The 24719-nt window shown below is 39.6% G+C and overlaps 1 protein-coding gene across 1 annotated transcript in view; it reads left to right on the top strand.

Annotated features, from left to right (window-relative positions):
• The window catches only part of ALK (ALK receptor tyrosine kinase), a gene marked incomplete at both ends in the record, with an annotated part of 285134 nt that overhangs the window by 197577 nt on the left and 62838 nt on the right, over window positions 1–24719 (top strand). Inside the window, one exon of the mRNA XM_082756089.1 lies at window positions 15822–15953. Within this exon, the coding sequence (XP_082612215.1) occupies window positions 15822–15953 (132 nt within the window). The remainder of the gene's footprint in view (window positions 1–15821; window positions 15954–24719) is intronic.

The raw sequence follows: 24719 nt of genomic DNA, 5'->3' as shown, positions 1-24719 counted from the left end.
TTTTTTCTTGAAAAAAATAAGAATCTGTAATGTGGGGCCAAAGTTTTCTGAAAAGGAGTGTATTCCCCTTCAACAAAGCAGACTTCTTTATGCTGTATTTGGAAACTCATAACCAGTAGCTGTACATCAGATCATTAAACCTGTGTGTTGTGATTCTTTTGCTTTGAAGTCATGGAAGAAGGTGGGGAAAGAGAGGAACTTTCAAAAGCTGCCAGGTGACTTAGGAGCACAAACTAATGAGAACTGTGCTCCTTAGTCCCCCAGGGCTTTTCAAAAATTCCATTACTGAATTGCACTGAGGCTTGCCTTCCACCTGTGACGATGTGAAAAGAAAGTCTATACACTCTGGAGGCAATTTAAAGGAGTACCACCATAAATGAGGCATACAATGCTTTTATGAATTGAGAATTTGAAAGCCCTGCTAGTAAGACACATTGATCCAGAAGTCACACACACAGATGGTAAGATCTTAAATTACCAGTCAGGTTTTATTACATAAAAGAAATCTGAAGAACTGAAACGCAGAAGTTTTGTACCACTGGGAGGCTGCAAGAACCTAAATGAGTCAGCTGGATTCTGGGTCCAATTCCAGACTGCAGTATATTGTCCGTGGGGCATGACTGATGGAGTAGCAGCAAATTTGTAAGCAAAACAAGGTTTAGAAATGCTTTTCAGATTTACAAGGAAATATAATTTAGTCAGCTCATACAGAGAGATTTATCATGTTCCAAAAATTATATCAGTGTTGGATTTTTCATTTGATGTGAATAGAGATGAACAAAGCAACTATTTTAATATCTTAAAACTTTGAGGGTGAGAGGCAATCTATCCATTTTTGTGAGATGATGGATTGTGGCATACTGGGATCTAAGCTGTTCTGGTTGATTTGTGTGAGCCACAATCTGAAGTAAACGATTTTGCAGAGACTGCAGCACTGAATATTCCATGCACTTATGCCCAAATTATATAGTGGATTTTTAAGATGTCATTTAGAGCTGTAAGCAACAACTGCATAAATCCAGCACAATGGTATACAGTACAAAACAGGGTGAATATTAAATGGAAGAAATTATATTTCTGTAATAATATCAGTGTTAATGTTCATTTATAGGATGTCATTATTGACTACTTAATCACCTCGTGGAATAACTGTGTATGTAAATGTATTTACAGACATATGTTGATAGCAATGAAAACAGAATGGAAAAAGATCACTGTAAGATCAGGAACAGTAAGTGTAGAGTTTTGGCAATCATGTCAACTCATCAGGCACTTTTATGGTACACATCAGTAACAAAGCAGTAGTAAAGTGACTTATGTGTCTACAGAAATTGCCATATGGCTTAGACAGCAAAGTACCTCAGGTATGTACTGCATGCAAGCTATTTCGTGAAGTAAGGAAAGTAAAGTGAGTAACTGTGAAGTCACTTGGGTAAATCTGCTGGTGGAAGTTGTAAAGCATGTTGCTCATCGATCATTGTTGGAGTTTTGACCACTTGCATCAGTTGAAGATCTGTCCCAGTGCGTTTAAATCTTTTGAAAAAGGAGACACCTAACATTTTTGGTAGGAACAACACTGTTTTTGACCTCAGTCTTGTCATTTCTTGTTTCTTCCCAGCCAACAGAAGAGTTTGGTTTAAATTATAGCTGTTCTTTCACTGTTGGTAAAGGAGGCTAAAGCTGATGCTTAATGTTTGAATTATACGTATTACTATAAAGTATTACACATTTTTAAAAAACAGATCACAGAATACATTTTTTAGGAAGTGCACTTTCTAAAAATATAGCTTACTACTAATGAAAGAGAATGAGAAACCCAAAATAACTGTTTCAGTGGTATGCTATAAAAAGGTCTACTCTGAGGTATGCTTAACCTGTTCATCTTCACACAGAGTGCTTTGCTGTGGTCCTTCTGTTTTCCTCAAATTTTACCTTAGCAGCATCTCCAACTTGCTCTGCTCCAAAGTGAAATCAATCAACTTGTCTCATTTGGGCAAGCCTGTTCTTCCTTTTTCCCTCTAGTCATAAAACATTCCTGCCTCTCTAATCTCATAATGCAACTTTTAGGGCAATTATTATTCCATTATAAATGTATATTTTAGCAAGTAGTCTTCAACTTCTTTGTTAATCTGTAGAATGCTATCTAGTTTGTGGCTTCATGTAGCTTGCCATAAATTTAAACGTTTCTACTTGCTTCTTCTGTTTCAGACATTAGCAGTGTCCATAAAGCATTACAGTGTCGTTCTCAAGTATAATAGCAGTCAGTACACTCCCTGGTTTATATTATTTTTTGACATTTCAAGTACAGAATACATTCTTGTCCTGTACAATTAAAGTGATTGCCAAAACAAAAGCAAACGTGTCGTGATGAGGCAGGATGTCACCGAATGGAAGTCAGTTTTGCAACTTCACTCTTTCTATACTGCAATCACACAGCAATTCTGTTCTGCAAATACTACAGATGAGTTTATTACTTTTCCCATTTATTCACATTGTTATACCATCTGAGAGCATTACTAACAGGTGTGTCTGGTCTGTGCTGTGCACTGATTACAAGCAAAGGACAAAGAAATCAGATTGTAAATACCGTAATGCAAGTAGTAAGGCAAGTGTCAACAGTAGAATAAAGATGAGCAAAACCTTTTGGCTGGGCCACAGTGAGTGAACATTAGATTAGCGGACACCTGGGATGGAATTAGATGGGAGGAAATGGAAGCAATTTTAAATGTCCCTTTCATCAGTCTTAGAAATGAGAGAGAAATAGTGAGTGAACAGAATCAGGCCATTTGTGGCAGTAACAATAACCAACAATTTACTGGGGTATCCATAACAAGTTTAAATTGAAGTACTTGGCTAATGGAACAGGAAAGAGTAGCACTGCTGTCAGCTTTGAGTTTTCAGTTAATGTTAGACATCGCCTAAGCTGTAACTGTGTTGGTATAATTGAATACTGTCTCTCGAGAACCTTCTTATAAAATTGCATTTATCTTGAAAGTTACTCAGGCAGAGAGGTTGGTCATTGCAGACCTTCATTGTATGCCTAAGAAACTTTCTGTATTCGTGTGGGTTTTACCCAGTACCAATTGTTCATAAAGAGTACATAGGAAAAGCATTAGGTGAAGTAAATACGGTTTCTTTTCCAGTTTACAAAGCCAAGCAATGGAGTTGTCCTTTTCTCCATATTTCTTTGTCTTAATAGCATACAGGAGACCTCTTTCTTAACATCTAAATGTTGCTGATGTTGGCTTCTTTTTTTTTTTTTTTTTGTCTTTCGGAATTTGAACAAACATTTTGGGTGGATAGGAGACTAAAAATGTTCTCCTAGACTCCTGTTTACAAAGCTTATTTCCAAGCTGTTCAGCACAATTCTCAGTTTAGACCTCATCTGGGAGTAAACTCTGTATAGTAAGACATACATCTAATTCACAACATCACAGGATTCATCTCCCTATTCAAGATTTAGTTCAGACATTCAGATGCTTTGTTGTATGAAGTTAGACAATGTCGTATTCATTTTTTGTGACTTCAGCTATCTGAAAGTTAGGCATCATGACAAAGCTAGTCTCTAGGGTCCCTCTATAGTCAACAGAGAGAAAAAGAGGCACTTCAGAGAGCAATTCATTCTACCTTTAGCATCATAGCATCATCAGAGTGTCAGAAAGGGGACAATGCTCTGCTTGAAGAATTGTAACCTAGAATTTCTAACAGGATTCTCCTTTTAAAGCCAGTGAGTGCTTTAGTACCTGTTATCTATAAAGTCTGCCCACTGATCCCTCACTTTTAAATGAAAAGCATCAGGTAAGGAATCACTAACAAGCAGATATTCCTCAATGCTCACTGGTTAGCATGCTAGATAAGTCATTCTATAGTAATTATTTTATATTAGGAGTGGTTTATTGAAAATTTCTTAGGATAAACCCTGAAAAGACTAGCAAGACTAACAGTGCTATCCAAGAATACTGTACAACACTGACATTAACTATACAAGTTTCATGCATGCAGTATTGACAAGATGCTTCCAGTCAGACTTAGACTATCTGGGCTTGGTAAAAAACAGACAAGCAAACAAGCACCAGCTATGCTGGGAAACGTGTATAAGTTATAAATATAAAGCCAGATATTAGATTTGGGTGACTGCTGATAGATGATGGAAAGCAGCCCAGCAATCACATCCACCAACTCCCTCAGCACCTTTGGGTGGATCCCATCTGGCCCCATGGACTTGTGACAGTCCAGGTGGAGCAGCAGGTCTCTAACTGTTTCCACCTGAACTGTGGGGGGGTTCTTTGATGCAGCCCAGGACACAGTTGGCCTCGTGAGCTGCAAGCATGCACTGCTGGCTCATGTCAAGCTTTTCATCCACCAGAACCCCTAAGTCTCTCTGCAGGGCTGCTCAATGAGTTTTTCTCCCAGTCTCTACTCCTGTCTGGGATTGCCCCAACCCAGGTGCAGCACCTTGCACTTCAACTTGTTGAACTTCATGCAATTCACGTGCACCCACTTCTCCAGCCTGTCCAGTTCCCTTTTGATGGCATTGTTTTTTCCACATTGTTTTTTCAATTACTTCCTTACCAGTAGATGCAATTCCCTCTCTTGCATTATCTTGCTTGTTCTTATTACCCCTGTGAATGACTGTCACTTCTGTTTAAGCAGAACTGGTAACTCAATCCCTTACTAAAGGCCTAAGCAACATTACGTCTAAATGAGGTTAAGAGCTGTGTTATGTGCAGCATTTGCCTTGAACCTCAATTCATCTTACTTCTGCATGGATATCTGGTTACGTTCAGGAATTAGTAATTTCAAATCCAGTACTTTGAGATCATTGAGTTCTCACCTAAATTTCAGCTGACAGGACACATCTTTGACATGAAGTGCCATTAAGAATCACGTCAGAGAATTAATATTCCATTATGTTAGTATAGTCAATTTTCTTTATCAGGAAAATATAAAACAAAAAGTTGCGTGTGTGTGTGTGTTTTGTTTTGTTTTTCTGGATGTATTATTGTAGCAAGTTTTTGTTGTTGTTTTTGTTTATATGTTCATTGTTTCAATAATTTTAAATACTTCTCTCTGAAAATGATTTCCTATACATAAACATACCTTTTTTATCTCCAGCTTTAATTTAAGGAAAGGTCCTTCCTGTGTAGTTCTATATTAAGACAGCATTTCCTCTGAACGTGAAGATACCTGCAGCTGTTTTATTCCATTCTCCTTGTTGTAGATACAGGCTTGAGCTGAATATCTCTAATCAAGACCAAACTGTGCTTAGAAGTTTTCCAAAAGCTGCAAAGGTAATGGAAGTTGAAAGTCTGATGTTCCTCACTACGTCTTCTTTTTAAAAAAATGAGAAAGGGAAATACCCACTACTCCATAAATTGCCTCGAATGGGATAGTCAGAATATTTTTGTGTGTCAGAATTATTTCACACATTAGAATGACATCTTTTGAATAGTGACTAGTGCACAGCCACAGCGTTCCTCTACCTTGTTGCACCTCTGTATTGTGGCCTTGCTCCAGTAATCTTTAAGCAGGTAACAAGAGCCTGTAAGATGTTTAAATGCAACCCAGAGAGCAACAGCAATTTGAAAATTAGATAAGCTAACATGAAGTCCTCAGGTTGGTAAGAAATGTTGCTCTGGACTCACCTGTCTGAAATAAGTTAAGGAGTACTTGCACATGCCTCTTCCCTTGTGGATCAGAAGGTAAAGCAGTCCTTAACAGATGAAGGCATTAATCTCTCCTGCCAATGCAGCTGGAGAAGTACGTCTGTCTGCTCTCATTGCAGTCCAGTTAAACTCATTAGCACTGACAAAGGGGAGCTGAAGTGTTGTTGCTAAGGCTCGAGCCTTGCACTGCCTGAGAATTGTAGAGGGGAATATCTTTACCTTGTGAATTTCTGACTGTATATATGAAAGTAGTTGGGGTCTGTTAATTGACAGAGAGTAGCATCCTTAAAATAGAGAGAGACTATGACTTGTTTCCAGTTGTTGGGCCAAGTATTTGTTATGGATCTCAGGTCCCTTCTGTGCCATTTCTTCCTGCAATTTCTTCAAGAAGCAGTCCTTTGTTGTACTAAGTATCAAAGCAGAACTCAGACAGGCATTTTTTGAGAGTACTTTTATAAAGCATCTCTCTGTCTTCAAACACGTGTCCACCAAAGAGAAGCTTAGATTCAGACTTGGTGCTGGTGGAGTTCTATTACAGTCTCCACCACAATGAAAAGCAATTTTCACTTGAGTTTTGGAAATCTGAGCAGTTCTAGTAGTGTTGGGTACTCCAGAGATAGTCTGGAAGTCATTCTGGTCAGAAATTGAAAGTCTCTGCTCATGATCTCAAAATTGTAATATGTACTCAGTGCTTCACCTACAGAAAACTTAATAACTTAGCTTCCAGAAATGACACCATCTGTACATATTGCTGGGTGAAGCTGGCAATTTATATCATTGCATTTGTTAGTACCTAATTTACTGCATTAATCAGTGAATGCCAAACAGGTTTGCAGATTGCATGTAGGTCCCTTTAATCTGTCACCTTAATTGTCAGTGACATTTTTAATGTTGAGTTTCCATTAACTATTTTCCATACTGTCACTCACTGAGAAAGCAAAAGCAGAGCACTATGTCCTTCGTGCTCATGAGAAACTGAGTGAATCAATGGTTGTTTTTCACATTGGAGTCATGCAAATCTGAGGTTCCCTCAGTGAAACCTGTATTTAACCAATATTTGCATTTTTTAATAAAATGGAGAGATTGTTTTCAATAACATCAGCCCTAACATGGTAAACAAATTTCCTCTTTGGTGCAGTGTCTGAGTGATTAGATTTCAGGGGACAGGACCAAGCTGAAATGATCCATGGCTTCTACAGACAGTTGCCCCAACAGCATGTGGTAATGATTCCAGCGATTCTGTCATCCTCGGTATTACAATTAGCATTTACTGATTCAATCAGTAAAGCCTTCCACTTTGGAGCCTCCATGTGTTACAAAAGGGATATGCAGTGTCTCCATTTTTATTCTAGGTTTGTTAAAAATGCAAATTTAGTGAGACAAAACTGATCAAAATTCTGGTCAAATTTAGTATGTATTTTGAAAAAAAAAAAAAAACATAAGGGAAGAAATGGTAAATTTTTCCTTTTTTTTTATTATTTTTTAATTCGAAATATGTTAAGTGGCATAAATGAAGATTAAATATCCAAAATGAAGCAAAATGATGCAGCCCAAGACATGATTGGCTTTCTGAGCTACAAGTGCACACTGCTGGTCCGTGTTCAGATTTTGTTCACCACTAAGTCCCTCTCCACAGGGCTGACCTCAATCCATTCATCGCCCAGCCTGTATTCATGTTTGCCACAGAACATGCCAGAAGACAGTAGTGCCTGAAACCCAGGTGGTCTTCTTGGAATTGTAATGTCATCTCTTCTCATGTTTTTCCCCGCTATCTTCAGTACCTACCTCTGCTTACATAGAGCCAATCGCTGCACTCTGCTCTGACATCTATGGGTTTGTTGTTGTTTGTTGTTTTGCTGTAATCATTTCCAGTTTGTAAGTTTCCCACATGTTCAAGGGTTAGCACAAGCCTCTGGCAGAGCCACATACTACAGAAAGTAGTCCTTCTCCAGGCTTTGTTTGATGTCCAGTGTCGTTGACCTTCAGCAACTTTGCTCCTGGGATAATTTCATTAAAGTGTAGCAAGGCTTGAAGTACAGCCTGGCACACAAGAGCAAAGAACTGCTACTTCTCCATCCCTTTTGACTGGCTTCAAAGCACCATGATGTAGGCAGCCTTCAGTGCATTCAGCTGGAAGAATCAGCAGTGAATCATACCATCCTCCAACATATTGATGTTCAAGGGCACGTAGAGGTAGGCTAACACTGCACTGATGGCCTTTTGCTTCCACAGAACCATAAAGCTGGATAGCCCCCATCCACATTAAGTCTCTCCCAGTGGCAAACTTGTTAATGAGTGACCAGTGTTATTGCTCTCCCTCACAGCAAGTGCTCATGTGCAATTTCCTTTTGCTTATGCTTTGAGGTTTTGAGCTATTGCTGCTTTGTTTTTGAACAAAGTGGAGATTTGCTCCTTAACAAAAATTTGTTGCACTTGTACAGTTAGATCAGCACAGGGATTGGCGCAGTGGAGAGTGGTGTGACATAAAACTTGCTTCCCCAGTAAGCTTCTGCTTCTACCTCTAATAACTATTGCTTTTCCACTGTGGGGCCACTGCTTTCCACAGAAAAGCCTTTGGCTGTGACGTGAGCCTGCATCACAGGGTACCCTGCTGAAAGGATCTACGTGCACATTTATGATTGTGTTGATTTGCACCATTCCACCTGTCTCCCCCAGCAACTGGTCAGCAGTAAGGCCGTAAACCTTAATTTAATGCTGCTGACAGCTAGAGGAGAGATGCTGCTTTAACCAGTTATAGAAGCAGAATTGCATTTTAGAAACGAGAAATGTGATTTCTATCTAAAGTGATGTTTGAATGTAGTAAGTGTCATACCTTTATTTCTATTTTTCGTGACAAGGCATACAAATGTACCTCTGTTTACTGTTTTGGCAATGCTGAGAGTATTCCTGAGAGATTACTTCGATGCTACTGTTGCAGGATTGAGAGAGAGGTTATATCTGACTGCACTGGAGTCAGTTCTTGACAATCCAAGCAGTCTTCTCTCATTTCTCATTTCTGTTACTTTTTTCTTGCATCTGGGCAATTTCAGTGCAAAAGGTAGAGATTGGGAGAGGAATCAGAGGTGGTCTGGTTTTGGCAGTTCATGATCTCATGTCATTATTTGAAATTGGTTGCTGCATGCAACAAATCCCCTATTGGGTTGTGCCTGGAACTAGGGAGTCTCATTGGGCAAAAACAAACATCAGTAATTTGAGTGGATTTGGACCCAGCCTTCTAGGAAGCAAAATGTGAAAGATCACACATATTTCCTATCTGACCAACTGCTACTGGTTTACCCTCCCAAAAAAAAGCATCTACTGTTTTCATGTCCTGTCTCCAGTAGCTCTGTTTTCTTTAAATCACTTCTATGTCTGATGTTGAGAGTGGAGCAGTGTTAAATCTGCTGTTGTTGTCTATAAATAAGCTTTGGCGTGTTAGCCACTTCATGATTCTGTCAGTCTGCTGCATATGGCAAGAGCATTCACCTTCCAGTGAGCCAGCGGTCACCCCAATGAGCATTTCCCATGGTGAAGGTTGTTGGCTGATAGGAGCTGGTCTCTAAGGCCATTCAGACCCAGAGAGGTCTGATGGAAATGGCAGAGTTAATAGGAGAATTTGGAGCCTTCTGTTCTCTCTCTCCAATGTTTGTATTTTGAAATATTCACAGGAAATCAAAGAAAAGATTTTGCTGGTTTTTTTTTTTTTTTAGTTATTTTTGTTATTCTCTTTGATATTTTTTTTTAATCAGTTGCTTACTGCTATAGTAATCAGTGCTTTTAGGAGAGATATGAAAGCTAATTTGTTGCTGTGTTTTAATCTCATAAATATGCAATGCTAGTTTAGAGAAAAGGTACTCAAATAGCAAATGTGGTCTCATACTGAAACACTGGCAACAAACAAACAAACAAAAAAAAGAAAAGACACGTAGGATTTCAAAAAAAAATTGCTCTATCCCATTATGTTGTTATAAGTTAGAATGTCCATATGAAAGGAAGAAAATCTTAAAGATCTGCTGTTTGAGATATAAAAAAATAATTTTAAAAAAATCTAATGACTGTGTGAATGCAATGTTTCATAGGTATTTGGGAACAAGTATTAATTTTCTGTCCCTTTTGGCCCCTTTCAACTTTGTAGATAGCCTAGAATATGTAGGTACTGATGCATACGGGAAAATCACACTTCATAAAATCCTCTGGTGCTGCTGCTGCTTACTTGCATCTTGATAATTTTTGGATATGTTGTTGGAGTTGCTTATTGCCACGTATTTTCTGCTTATTGAAACTTATTTTCAATGAACAGATCGCAGGAGAAAAATACATGTTACTGGTAACCCTAAAAAAAAAAAAAAAAAAAGTTGCATTTTGGGCAAGATAAATAGGAAGAAAAAAACACATTATCATGTTATTTATTGTGCTCAGCAATTATTTACTGTCTCAGGAGCAATGAAGATAAATAGTAGGACCTCAGTCAACCTCCTGAATTAAAAAACAGGACAGTGTGAAACACAGCTTTCACATTCCATATTTTTGTTTCATTTTAAAGAACGTAGTTTTTTGCTGTAAACTTGGGAAAACTACATCATGTGAGTATTGATTTGGGGAATTCATTCAGACAAATGTTATGGAAAATAACTCAACCTGGTCAAAAGCATTTCCAAGAGAACACAGAGGGCCTGCCTAGTCTGAACACTACCTCATGCTACTGAAATACGGCATGGAGCAAGTGCCTGCTCCTCAGGTGTGCTATGAAGCTTTCTTCAGTGTAAGGAATCCTCCTGGCATTAGGCTAGGCTAAAGCAGCAGGCATTTTAAAATTTGCACGCTAAGTATAACATCCCTGCTTTGAAACAGCAGCAGCAGCGAAGAGGGAGAGCACGTTAGAACTGAGCTGGATGAATTACTGCTGTAAGAGAGCTCCAAAACAGCAACTTTCCACTTGAGTTTCCTGACAAAGAAAAATATCTTTGAATACAAGTGTTTTCAGATCTCTTGGTTTTAGGTCACTATTTAGTTACATATTGCAATTTCTTAAGTCAGTATTTCTAACCCAGAATTGTTATGAAATTTTTGTTCTCCAAAAAAATTTTGGCATTTTTATTTTAGTGTAAAGTATATTTTGAAATGTTGGAATTTTCTGTAAAATGAACATTCTGTTTTCTACATCTCTCTAAGAGGCAACATTTCTCACCTTGGAGTAACTCACTGTGGCAGTGGTGTCCCCTTAGCATGCAGGAATCTTATTTCCTTACAAGTGTTAAAGAAATAAATTTCACAGAGCTCCTGTGATGAGTTTGTTCCCATTTTACATATAGGAAATAAAATATGAAGTTTATAGGCAATTTATGTGACTGGAAAAATGGGTAAGTTTTCAGACATACAAACATTGGCTGCAATTTCTGCCTGTATCAGGCAGTCTAATAACAAGAGATCACCACCTCCTACAAATGTGGCTTTACTTGCATCCCTAGGCAATGACAACAACAGTACTAATGCTGTAACAAAGATTAAAGCCAGAAATCATGAAGTGCTGACTAATTTTGGCTTCCTGGCTTGGGAAATCTAGAATCCAATCTTTTTTCAAAGCCTTTTTTGAGGACATTGTATTTTTCAGGCATATCTCTTTCTGGTCTCGTTTGCAGCTGTGATTGGTAGGCTTTTCTGCAGATCCGCAAACAAGTGTCCTGGGGTGGGTACCTGGAAAATGAAGGCAGTCTAGCTGGCTGTGAAAGCTGTACTTTATCTGTCTGCCCTGTATCATGTTGGCATTCATTGGCCATTTGCTAAGGATGGTTGCAGTTCCCTTAAACATGAACTTTCCTCACTTCTTTCACTCTCCTACATCCTTCATTTTGCACATTCTGACTTCTGCAGTGGTGGAGGCAGAGGTATTACAGACTCACTGACAATGGACAATTTAATTTGTCCTGGGATATGGCTATCCTCAGCGCCAAGTGACCCATCAACCTGCATATGCCTGCACTGCTATAAGGCTGACAAGTTAGAGATGAAGAGTGAGGAAACGATGTGCCAATGAGGAATGGGCGAGTCACAGCAAAATCAATAATCAAAAACTCCCCTGAGTTCTCACTATCCCTTTATAGCTAGGCAACAGTTTTTCTTTGTTTCGTGCAACCTTTAAATCCCCAAGTACGCTCTTTTCAAATATCTCTGACTCAGGGCCTTGAACTCCCGCCAAAGAAAAATGAGCAGATAATGATGAATACTTGTAACAGGTGAGTAATATCAGCAATGGTCCACAACACATGGTTTTCAGTGACTTTTGGTGGCTGGAGGGAGGAGCATGAGACTGCAACATTAGCCTCTTACAGTATTTTTAAAGAGCTGTAATTAAACACTAGGAAAGTTCTCTTTTTTGAGGAGTATTGTGCTTGGCAAGATAAGCAGGGTGGAATTCCATGTATGGATATTTCTTACTACTTATGTGCAATTAACAATGGAAGTTTTCACTTTGTTTTCACTTTTTCACAGCAACTGAGTAATTGACCCATTAGCCTCTCTTGTTTTTCTGTGCACTCAGTGGCAGTGCGTTACCTGGCTGTGGTGGTCCCAGGTTTCAGTACGATTGAAAATTATGGTCTGAGAAGTTCCATGTAACACTTGAAGGTATAATTATGTTCAGCTCAATTGATCTTGCATGATATTTAGTAGTGCAGTCAGTTTGCAAGATAAGGGATGTCTTTGCAAAAACCTGTAGGAACTTGTCTTCTCTTCCTCTTGGCCAAGTGTGGTGGTAGTGAGTTTAAGGTTCTCATTTTTCAGCCATCAGTTGAGCAAGTGTCATGAGCAAACATCATACTTAGCTACACTTCTCAGGGACCAATTTACCAGAACTTGCCAGTGCACGTTTCTCTGTTGATCAAGGAAGGATGGCAGAAGAGGAAGTCTGAAGAAATCTGAGGCACATCTGCTGCAAAGTAAATTATATCCACCTTGGCCCCACAGTCTGAGCAGTAAGTTGCTTATCCTATGTTAGGCTAAGCCATGCCATTTTTGCCTTTCATGCTGATCATGCTGCACAAAGACTAACTCCAAAATCATGTGAATCAAGTGAATCAAGAGCCCAGGATGTATCATTTCTGTCCAGGGTCTGGTAGTGGATTTGAATATTGCCAAGACTGGGCTGTGTTCAGAAGCAGAAAGTGTGAGGTACAAAGTAAGCACTTGTTCCCCAAGGAGTTGTTTGTTTCTCCTTTTGATTTAGAGCCTGAAATGGCATTTGTTTAAAGTTGTTGCTTAAACAATGATTTATAAGACTCCAAGCCACCCATGGTACAGCTTAATGATTACTGTACTTTATGGATGCCACTGGCTACATAAACACTGCTGTAAATATAAAGGATGTCTCCCACAATTTTTACTTTGATACTTATTTGATGCAATTCATTTTCCTTTCCTTGCACATCTTCTGTGTATGAGTCTAGACCACTTAACTTAGTGATCCAGGTCATTCTGGCTCAGCTGGCCAGGAGTGGTAGGGGCTGGGAAATGAAAAGTCAGATAAAAGGTCTGTTTTTGTTACAAAATATTTTAATTGAAGATTAAGTTTCCTTGAGCTTGGTTGCAAACATCTGCATCAAGTGGCCCATTAAAAGGGTCGTTTGTGTTTGGATTTTTTTGATTAGGTATTTGTCTTATTAGTTTATCTTCTCTTTTTTTCCGATTCATTTTGCCTTTGTGCATACAGTAAGCAAGCAAACAGAAGACAGAGACATTAATGCACTGTCACAGACCCCAGTCTTTCCTTCAGCTGCTGCTTTGCTATTTGTGTTCTCTAACCTATACAAAGAGCATGTATGAATATGTGCATCTAATGTAAATCTGAGCTAATTCAAGTGCCATCTCCACAAAAATGAATGAGCATGCAAACCTGCTGTTTCTTTTGAAGGACAATCTCCTGTAATCACCTAATGTCTAGCTGCAACTGATGGCTTTTATTACCACAGTGAGTTTATTTCAGGGGATTTATGCTTTTGGGATGCACAAAAGACACCTGGGAAGACAGTAGGTGCTCTTGAATACCTCAGTTCCATTAAAATTAGAGTTAATGCAGTCTTGTGCTTGGAAAACCAAGTGTCTTTACAAAGTTGTAATTAATTGAATAAACAGAACAACTCCATTGCCTACAAGACCCTCCTCTGAACATCTGCATATGATCTTCAAACACAGCAGCTGCTGGGCTAAACCACAGAGATTACTGAAAAGGTTGCAGGTAAACCAAGTGCGATATGAGAGCTGGTAATAAATGTGGGAATTCCTTCGAAAGCGTATTTGGCAAATATGTGGCAAAAATTCAGAGAAGCAAAAATACTTCTAAATTTGACTAGGACTTCAACATTTTTAAGAATGTCACAATATTTCTAACCTAATGGAATCATTCTGGGTCTTGACTCTTATCCTGGGTGGTACTTAGGTGTGTACTGGGAACACAGTACACCACAGTTTCATTGCATACCCCAAGGAGAAGGGATCACTTACTGAGTTACTGGAGTCACTTCTCATTTGCACACTGGGACTGGTTTGAGGCAAGTGAAGAGGAAAGGCAGTGTCTTTTAAGAGAGCATTTTTGCAAGGAGCACTGCAAGGGCAAGGAGGATATCTTCTACACTGCCTCAAACCTTTACCAAGGGGCCTGCAGAAATTGTCAGCAACCAACTGGGTTGTGTTACTTGGCCTATTTTTTTTCTGTGAAACTCTCCTCTGTACTCATGCTTTGACCCTGACTGAAATACAAGGGCACCGTGCAGTTTGCATGCAGCAAGACAGAATTGCTCCAAGGCAGTCAAAAGAATTGAGCTGACAATAACAAAGATCACCCTTTTCAGGAGCCAGGGTCTTTTATTAAAAAAAATTTGACATGTATTCCCCCCACGCCTGAATTGATTTGTACCATAAAACAAGCTTGAAGAGAAGTAGTGGTTGTTTTCCTCCATGCTTCATTAATTTTTAGTTTTGGCAGGCAATATAAATAAAACTATCAAGTGCACATCTAATTGAATCACCGATGATTCCCAGCTCCCTGCTGTACCAGAGAACATGATGTAGCTCCACTGTTTAGCAAGCATGGATGAGCTAGGCAAACAATGGCTCACTCTGCCCAGAGGCTTTGGTTTAATCTTTAGCACTTACCCATTCAATAAGAGACAGGGCAGGAGTTTTTGCAGTGGGGAATTCACAGCACAGACCTCTTTGTACTTCTAGACTTGCCTTCTAGGAGTGATGAAGTGGAAACATATCTGTGCAGACCATGAGGAAGGTTTTTTTCTACATCCAGATTATTGTGGAGGGGGCTCTTGCACTTAGCAAGCTTGGCCTCCTCCTTGTATACTGACTGTAGGTTGGTCTTAACTAACTCATACCTCCTGCAGGTGACTGATCTGGAGCATGGATTTAAAAAATAAATTAAAATTAAATTAAATAGCCAAATCAGTCCTTGTCATGTGTGTATCTCAGACACAGTCAAAGGATTCAGGTTGAGAGAAGTCCCATGATAAGGAAAATTATGCTCATCAGGCTGGATGATCTCTGACTACTCAAGTGACAAGGGAAAGGAGTGCCTCTAAAGAAGGACTGTGGTAAGGATCCCTAGCACACTAAGGGTCCTTAGTACTCAGAATCATTTCTGAATAGATGGTACTGGCTGATTGTGAATGGATGGTACACATGTTTGGTGACATGTCACAAGAGTTGGCTACTTTCCACAACATTGTTAGCTGCCTTTTGCTGCTTGGCATAGGGAAAATGAATGAGTGATTTTTGTATCCTGGTAGATGTAGACTGCTGCAGGACTCCCAGATTCATGGGGAGGGGATCGTGCATATCATGTCATTCTTGAGAAGTATCATAGAGCAGGCTGTAGGATTTCAACCCTCTTTACAAGGTTCAGACCTGCCTTCCAAGTAACAATGACAGACATGCATGAAGAACTTAAGTTCTGCATCAGGTGGGCTGTTAGGTATTTGGCAAAACAAACATGTTGAACAAAAATAAAATAATTACTTTATCAAGTAATTAGTGGACTAAGGGGGTTTCACAAGGTCTTTCTCCTGTTCAGTGTTATCCAGGATCCTATGGCCTATTGGCTTGGAGAAAGGCAATTCAGTAACCTGAAATGGCTTTTGTTTTCTTTTTCTCTAGGATCTGCTTCTGTATCAAAAATGGCTCTGGAGGGTTCTTTCATCTGCTGGAATGGTACATCGATCAGGCTGGGCCAGGCATGTGACTTCATCAGAGACTGCCTTGAGGGAGAAGATGAGGGAGATATGTGCAGTGAGTAAATCCAGATCCTCAGGACGTGTCCTTTTTCCTTCTGAGAGAAGCTGAACATCTGCTTCCAAAAGCACAGATTGTTTTGAGTTTTAATGCCTGAGACTTCAGTAGTAATGAACTAATTTGGTGCTATCAAAAGACCAGTGTCCTCCACAACACATGCACTTTCTCTGAACGTCTGCCTAGAATGGACCATTCAGTATGTTTCTGTGTTTGCCTTCATTAGTTCTGCAACAGGTTCTTAAGTTGCTCTCAGTTCTTCATCTAACAAAATCCTGATCAAAAATTGAAAGAAAGAATAGCTTAAATAGCTACATGCCTTATAGAGTAACAAAACGTATAGCTTGTTAGTGCCCTTAACCAAAATGTAGCACCCTTAATCAGCATGTGGCAGAAGGAAGAGAAAGAAGAAAACTTCCAAGGTAAGAAAAATTAGTAGAGGCAGGAGGTTGTCTGTGACCAGCTCCTACTCCTGTCTTTGTAATTACTCTTGTTTTCGATTCTCTCTTCAGCAGCCAGTAACTGAGTAACATAAATCAGAAGCTAAATAGCAATCTGCATTTTCTGAAAAAGTTCTCTATGCCTAAATATTTCTGTAAATGTGTTGCTTAAATTAGATACTTTAGGACCATCCATTAACCATCTTGAAAATGCCTTGTCTCTTTTTTCTGTACCTTTATGTGTTCTACCTCCACTGCGTTTCCTTTTGTCAGTCTACAGATATTGAGGAGTGGTGTTTTTTTAGCCATATAGTTAATCACAGAAACAGTGTCATCACTGCTGTCCTGCAGCTGCTTAGAACCAATAATGCTTCATATTACTGGTATCAAAACTGTTTTGCCTAAGAACTTTACAGCATAGATCTAAAAAAGAATCAAAGAATCACAGAATGGTCAAGGTTGGAAGTGTCCTCAGGAGATCATTTGATCCAACCCCCCTTGCTCAAGCAGAGACACCCACAGCAGGTTGCCCGGGACCATGTTCAGATGGCTTTTGAACATCTCCAATGAGGGAGACACCACAGCCTCTCTGAGCAACCTGTGCCGGTGCTCTGTCACCTGCACAATAAAGAAGTGCTTCCTGATGCTTTGACAGACCCTTTCTATGTTCCAGTTTGTGCCCACTACCTCTTGCCCTGTCACTGGGAACCACTAAAAGGAGCTCCATCTTCTTTGCACCCTCCCTTCAGGTATTTATAGGCATTGATAAAATCCCCCTGAGCCTCCTCCTCTCCAAGCTGAACAGGCCCAGCTTTCTCAGCCTTTCCTCACAGGAGAGGTGCCCCAGTCCCTTGATCATCTTCATATTCAGACTTCATAATGGTATTCCTATTTTCTACATTTTAATTTAAAATACTTAGTCAATTATGCTAATGATTATGTTGAATGCATTGTCATTTCATTAGAAGTGCAGAGACATATTATTTACCATTATTTAAGATGGATCAGGTATACGTCTGGATATACAGTCCTGTCTAGCTGCTATAAATGGTTCTGCCTTGCGAGGGTAATGCTGTCCATGCTAGTGGGAACAGTAGAGCTCCAAGGTAGAGTTGTACTAGTCACAGATGCAAACTAAATGCCATCATAGGGTAGGTCAGGCCTCATGAAACGTGCTTGCCTATTATTTTCAAACACTGGGTGCACCTGTAGCTGTTGTCTTATCAGTATTCACAAATAAAGAGTCTGGCTCCGCTTTTGCCATTAGCTGCTAGGCTGTATCCCATAGTGAGCCAGGTGGTAGGGTGACCAGTCCTGCTTTCAGATAAGCTGTCCACATGGGTTTGTTTGGTTGCCTTTTAGCCATGTATGCAGCATTCATCCATAGCTATTGGCATCAAGCAGTATAGCGCTTACAGCTATGTTGGCAAAGTATTTACTGAAAATATAGAGAAGGTTAAAAGCAGAAGATATTTAACCACCTGTTTAGCAGAATGTCACTCCCCAGCTTGAGAAGAAGACCACATGGCTTGTTTTAAACCACAGGTACTGGCAATGAGACTTTTTCCCTCAGCCAAAAGACCCAAAAGGCACCATCTTCCACTGCAAGAAACAAAAATACAGGCTTGCCCTTAGCTTGCAAGTGCTTGGGTTGTGGATATGTCTGCTTAGCCACATAAAACCTACTCGGTTTTGTGGCTGCTTTCTCTGCCTCTTTGCTGTGTTGAATATCATTGGCATAAAGCTGCTTTCACAAAACAGAAAAATAATGTTTTAGAAGTCAGTTACATCTGCATGGCAACCCAGCACAAAGCATATGTCATCTTTCAGCATTTCACTTGCCATTTTAGTTCTGAGCAACATGCATGTTACCACCAGCTTTTTGCAAGTATGACAAGAAGTGATTCAGATGTATAAAGCAGGGAAGGGAAAGGGTTTTCCCAAGCACTTCTGTGTACACAAAAGAGCTGTCAGAAAAAGATGTAGCCATGCTTGCAACTGAGGGGAGAGCTTTTAAAATAACCATTAACTAAAGGTCATGTAAAAAAAGAATGTAGTTTGTTTTTCAAAAAAAGATATTTTCTTGTTTTTCCTTCCAGTCTTTTAGCTGTTTAGATGCTTCTCTCCCTTTCCCTTTCCCTTTCTCTTTCCTCTCACTTGATTTTTATTTGTTTCTTAGCTGAAAAATATCTCCTAAAGCCTTCTGTTTGTTAACATCTCTTTATTTCCCAATAGCCAATGCAAAGTCATGGTGCTCATTCTGCATGCAACCAATTAGTCTTTGTAGAGAATGTAAAATTAGACAGGGGTGACCCCTGGAGAAAAAAATGTTGCTGTTTGAGTCATAATCAATTATTCTCACAGGAGAAAAAGACAGCTTCAAAGACACAGATGTAGAAATAGATGCCGAACTGTGTTGATCTGTGATCAGATTTAAAAAGTTTACAGACTGATAGAAGCACAACACTGGAAGTTACTTTGCAGGAGCATACTTTGCAAACACACATTAAGATTTCAGATAGTGGTGGTCTTATGTCTTTACTAGTAAATTCCTGATTATGAATCACAACTTACTGCAAAAACAAAAACAAAAACAAAAACATTTTTTCCTAGTGGAGCAGAGAATCATGTATGTAGTATGCGTGGTATGGTACAAGACAGATGAAAAGTTCCATTCTTTATTAATACTTATTGATACAGGTCTGCACTACCAAAGAGGAGAATTTGTTTCAGTAGTTTGGTACTTCTCTTTTTAGGTAACAATATCTTTGCTTTTGGTTCAAGAATCTTTTGCTGCAGGGCAGCAAGTCTAGGCAAAAGTAAAAGTTTTACTGAAAAAAAAAAAGTAAAAAAAAGCATTCTTTAACTAGTCTCTAGTCTAAAACTATCATACTTTCTGCTCAGGTTTTGTTTTCCACCAAAAAAAATCAGCCTGGGAAAATATTGTTTAATCAGGCAAAGCATGTATGAAAGTTATGGATATATTAATATGAATATTACTAAATTGAAGTGATGATAGTATATTTATTATCTGGAGACCCACAGCTTACAGGATTCACCCAGGACATGACAAACCCAGAACTGATCCTGTTTTCTCTCTAAGTGAATTTGGACACATATTTCTGGTTTCCATTGAAAGTTTCCAGGACAGTGTGGTCTGGAACATGCAGTTTGAAAAAGGGTTACTCATTCTCTCCTGGTGTTGCTCTTCCACATTTTATGAATGTTACCTGGAAGATAAATTGAAAATACTGTGCTCCACCTTTCAGATGAATCTCATAATCACTTCAATTTTCACTCTTTGCCTCAACAAATATTTAAGAATGTTAAACAAAATGGAATCACGTTAACAGGTAAGATAGGAAGGACTACTATCTGATTCATATTAGCAGTGACTCAAGCTTCAACTCTGTATAGTCAGAGGAGTGCACACACATCTGTCAAGAAACAGATGGCAGCTAGAATAGGAAATTATAAAGTTTGAATTTGTGATAACATGAGCAAGTGACCAAAAAAAAAAGGAAAGGATAATTAATTCTACAGGAGCCAGTTTACTTTCCATGCAAAAAACAGTTGATTCATTTATGTCCTAGAGGTAGTTGCAGCCCAGCAGATTCTCCCTGCAAGCAAAATGAAGTGTAGCAACCTGTTGCATTGCAGTGCTCTCTTAAGGTTCCTGTCATGCATACACAAATTCTTTTGTTCCTTTCTTGATCAAAACCTGCACCTCTAGCAATGAATTTTAACTACTGGCAGTTCTGAATTTAGCAATGCCTTCCAGCATTAAAGGAAAAGTCTTTGTATACTGTGTTGAATTGTATTTTCCCTTTCTATACTTCATTTCTGGTAGAATTTGTCAGACAACTTTGCTAGCACAGAGGCAGTCACTGAAAACAAGCTCACGTTTAAGATTCATGTGCTTCTTTAAATTGTTTGAGTAGGTGATCTTTTTGCCTTCTGCGATTTTCTCCTACATTTTACATCTTTACATTTGGTAAAGGTCTATACACAGATAAGTAGTCTTTTACATTTATATCCTTTATAACACGTCTGGAATTTCACCCTGAATTTTAAACTATAGTACCTGTTCATTTACACCTGGTTTTGAGTCGAGGCAGACAATAGAGAACCTGCTCCATCTGCATCATAAAATACTCCAGTTGCTAATTTTTCTTGCTATTAAAGGATGGAAAATCTGAGTTAAAGTTTTTAACTTTAAAAAAATCATTCTTTTAAAATCATTCTGAAGTCTTGAAAATACTTGGTTAAGAACAAGTTTAACACCCTACAGCTTCTCTGTACATTCTCACTCAAAGAAAAGCAGAGACTTGCATTCTTATAGTGCTTCAGTGTGATTGGATTACTCTAAACTCTGTCCCAAATCCACAAACAGCATCTTACTCTTAATGAGTTCTAAACCTTTTGAAGTTTCTGACACTGGTGATAATATCCAGCATGACAGGTTTCAGTAGATATAACTTCTGACTCCTGCTTTAATTGATTTTATAATACGGTAAGATTAGCTTTCCCTCATCAGTGCAGTGTTTATGCTAATGTGAATTTGAAGCATAAGCATTCAGAAAATTGAGGAGTACATGTTAACGAAAAAGTGCTAGCCAAAGTGCTCTTTGTGAAGTAGTAACAGATGGAATCATAGATGCTGTATGTATATAAAGTAAGATCATAGAATCATAGAACCATTCAGGTTGGAAAAGACCTCTAAGATCATCGAGCCCAACCTTTAACCTAGTACTAACAAGTCCACCACTAAACCATGCTATTAAGTTCTACATCTACACATTTCTTGAAGACCTCCAGGGATGGTGACTCGACTACTTCCCTGAGCAGCCTGTTCTAATGCTGTACAACTCTTTCAGTAAAGAAATTTCAACTAATATCCAATCTAAACCTCCCCTTGCACAATCTGAGGACTTTTCCCCTCATCTTATCACTTTTTGCTTGGGAGAAGAGTTTGATCCCTGCCTCACTATAACCTCCTTTAAGGTATTTGTACTGCACGATAAGGTCTCCCCTTAGCCTGCTTTTCTTTAGGCTAAATAACCCCAGTTCCTTCAGCCGCTCCTCATAAGACTTGTTCTCCAGACCCTTCACCAGATTCATTGCCCTTCTTTGGACATGCTCCAGCACCTCTATGTCATTCTTGTAGTGAGCGGCCCAAAACTGAACACATTATTCAAGGTGCGGCCTCATCAGAGCAGAGTACAGGTGGGCAATCACTTCCCTATTCCTGCTGGCCACACTATTTCTGATACAAGCCAGGACGCTGTTGGCCTTCTTGGCCACCTGAGCACACTGCTGGCTCATATTCAGCTGGATATTGGCCAATACCCCCAAGGCCATTTCCGCCGGGCAGCTCTCCAGACCCTCTTCCTATAGCAGTTCATGAGGTTGTTGTAGCCCAAGTGCACTTGGCCTTGTTGAACCTCATACAGTTGGTCTTGGCCCATCGGTCCAGCCTATCCAGATCCCTCTGGCCCTCAAGCAGATCAACATTTGCGCCTAACTTGGTGTCATCTGCAAACTTGCTGATAGTGCACTTGATCCCCTCGTCCAGATCATTGAGAAAGATACTGAAGAGAACTGGCCGCAGTACTGAGCCCTGGGGGACGCCACTAGTGACCGGCCTCCAAGACAGAGCAGTGTTCAAGGCATCTGAAAATTCATAAAAGATTAATTTGTGGAGGAGGAATCAAATTTTCTGGGAAAGTAATAGGTTCTTATTTATGTCCTTACTTGTTCATCTACAGCGAGCTTTTTCTGGCCTCCAGGCAAGGATTACTACTTAGATGACTCCTCCTGCTGCTCTGATTTGTTTACATCATCCCAGATAACATAGGACCATGAAATGAATTCAGCTGGACACCAAGCCAAGCTGTTTCAGTAGGAATTCAGGGCACATTATAATTTGTCATTTTCTTTGGATCTCAGCCTCAGGCTGCACAATGAAATATAATCAAGTTCTGCAGAGTGGTAAAACACAGGGAAGCAACTCTCAGCTTAACAGCTCTACATTTAAAGACTAGGCTGAATGAATTTGGAGATATTTTAAAGGGAAGATTCGAAAACCCCTCAACTCAAGTACAGGTTCTGATCTTTACGTAACAGATTTGCATGACTGTGGAAAATAAAGCAGTAAAACATGGCTCTCACCTCTATGTCAAGTTCCAGGTTCAAATTTGACCTTACTAATAATCAATAGGTGTCATTTGTCTCAGTCACCTCTGTGAAGTGAGTTGTTTATTCAGGCTCGTAGAAAATCAAATATTCCATGTCTAGACAATGCAGGTGTGTTCCCCAGGTCTTTTCTCAGGGTAGACCAAGGAGTTTCCTGTTGAGATGTGTGCTTGCAGCCCAGAAACCATTCATATCCTGGGCTGCATCAAAAGAAGTGCAGAAAGGTCAAGGGAGTTGATTCTCCCCCTTCTACTCCATTCCTATGAGACCCCACCTTGAGTACTGCATCCAACTCTGGGGCCGCCAGCATAAGAAAAACATGGACTTGTTAGAGCAGGTCCAGAGGAGGGCCATGAAGATGATCAGAGGGCTGGAGCCATCTCCAGTGAGGACAGGTTGTGAGAGATGGTGTTGCTTAGACAAGAGAAGAGAAGGTTCCGGGGAGACAATAGTTGCATACCTGTACCTAAAGTGGACCCACAGGAAACATGGGAAGGGACTCTTCTTCAGGGACCATAGTGACAGAAAAAGGGCTTTATGGTCTTAAACTAAAAAATGGCAGGTTTAGATTAGATATCTACTGTGAAGTGTGGCGAGGCACTGGACCAGGTTGCCTGGAGAAGCAGTGGATGCCCTCTCCCTGGAAGTGTTCAAGGACAGGTTGGATAGGGCTTTGATCAACCTGGTCTAGTGGAAGGTGTCCCTGCCATTTGGGGGGAGCTGGGAGGGAAGGTAGAACTAGATGATCTGAAAGGTCCTTTCCAACCCAAATCATTCCATGATTCTATGCATAAATCAGAGCTGAAGCCCTGTGAGCAGTTATTTAATTGAGCTGCAACCTCAGTCAGAGAGTTCTGATGAGATGTAAACATCGTGAATTATCTGGGGTCTGGGCACTGGTGCCTTATTGTCTGGCACAGACTTTATAGATAGAATTCTTTCCTCTGAAGATGTCTTCATAATCATGAAAAAATCTGAGTTCAGGAACCTCCGTTTCTCATAGGGAAGCTAATGAAATTGCTGGTATAACCTGGCCAAACTTAGGAGTTTGTAGTCTAACCAACTCTTTGTAAGTCTAGAAATTTTTACTCTGACTTTGACAAGCAGTTGAAAGGAAAAACTAATTTCCTGTATATATGGTTTTATAATGTGTTCGCACATGAAATTTCATTTTTATCTTGCAATTTCAAACAGATTTCTGGTCCAATTTTCTTTCCTTTCAAGAAAAAATAAAAACCAACAAAGACGTTTTTCGGGGAAGTTGAGGAGAATAGAGATGGAGAAAATGAATATGGGTTACACTGGTAGCTAGCACAGAGCTGAGTACATAATGGTGTAGAAGCTGTGAGAAGTCAAGAATATCATCAGCTCTTTTACAGCTAGTTCTAGTCATCAGAGCAGTTTTCTTTTGCTTACTGGAGGAAAGACCACCCCCACTGAGTATGCATGTTCAGGGGCTTTGTGCTGCCAGGTTCAAGGACTGGTTAGTCTATATAGCAGGACATAAGGGATGATCACTCTTCTTTGCTTCTCTTCTAGCATCTTTAATGCATAACATAACTCTGTATTTAAACTGCATCTTTTTCTCCCAGGCTACTTTTGTACTCTACCTTTTTCCCCATAAAAGACAGTTTATGCTCTTTTTACCACTGGGAAGCTTTCTGGTATGTGGCAGAGTTGTCAGCTTCACCCTGGGTGCAGATTTTGTATTATAGATCATTATTTATTCACTGAAAGTGAAAATCATGTTATAGTGGTAGTGGTTTTACGTGGTGTTTTATAAGGTTCATTTTCTGCTAAAATTACTTAATAAGGTCACAATCTGGCCTCATGTGGAAGAACAGAAATGGAAAGGTAGAACCTGACAGCAGTAGAGGCTATGCATGTTTATTAAGGATGATGAGAAAAATGATTTCACAAGTTTTCAAGGAAATGGGTGAGTTGTGAGCATGTTCACCTGTGGCAATGTAAGTCTACGTCTCAGGGCAAAAGGAGTAGCGCTTTGCACATTTTGTAAGAAGAACTTGGGATGTGCACAGAAAAGGAGATGGAGAAGGCGTGAAGTTGTGTTGCTTTGCATGAGATGACTATTATTTTAAAACCAGTTAATTTAAAGGCAAAAAGATAATGT

The sequence above is a fragment of the Aythya marila genome (assembly GCF_965140915.1).
Source record: "Aythya marila genome assembly, chromosome: 3".
Lineage (NCBI taxonomy): Eukaryota > Metazoa > Chordata > Aves > Anseriformes > Anatidae > Aythya > Aythya marila.
This window is presented reverse-complemented; position numbering and strand designations above follow the sequence as displayed.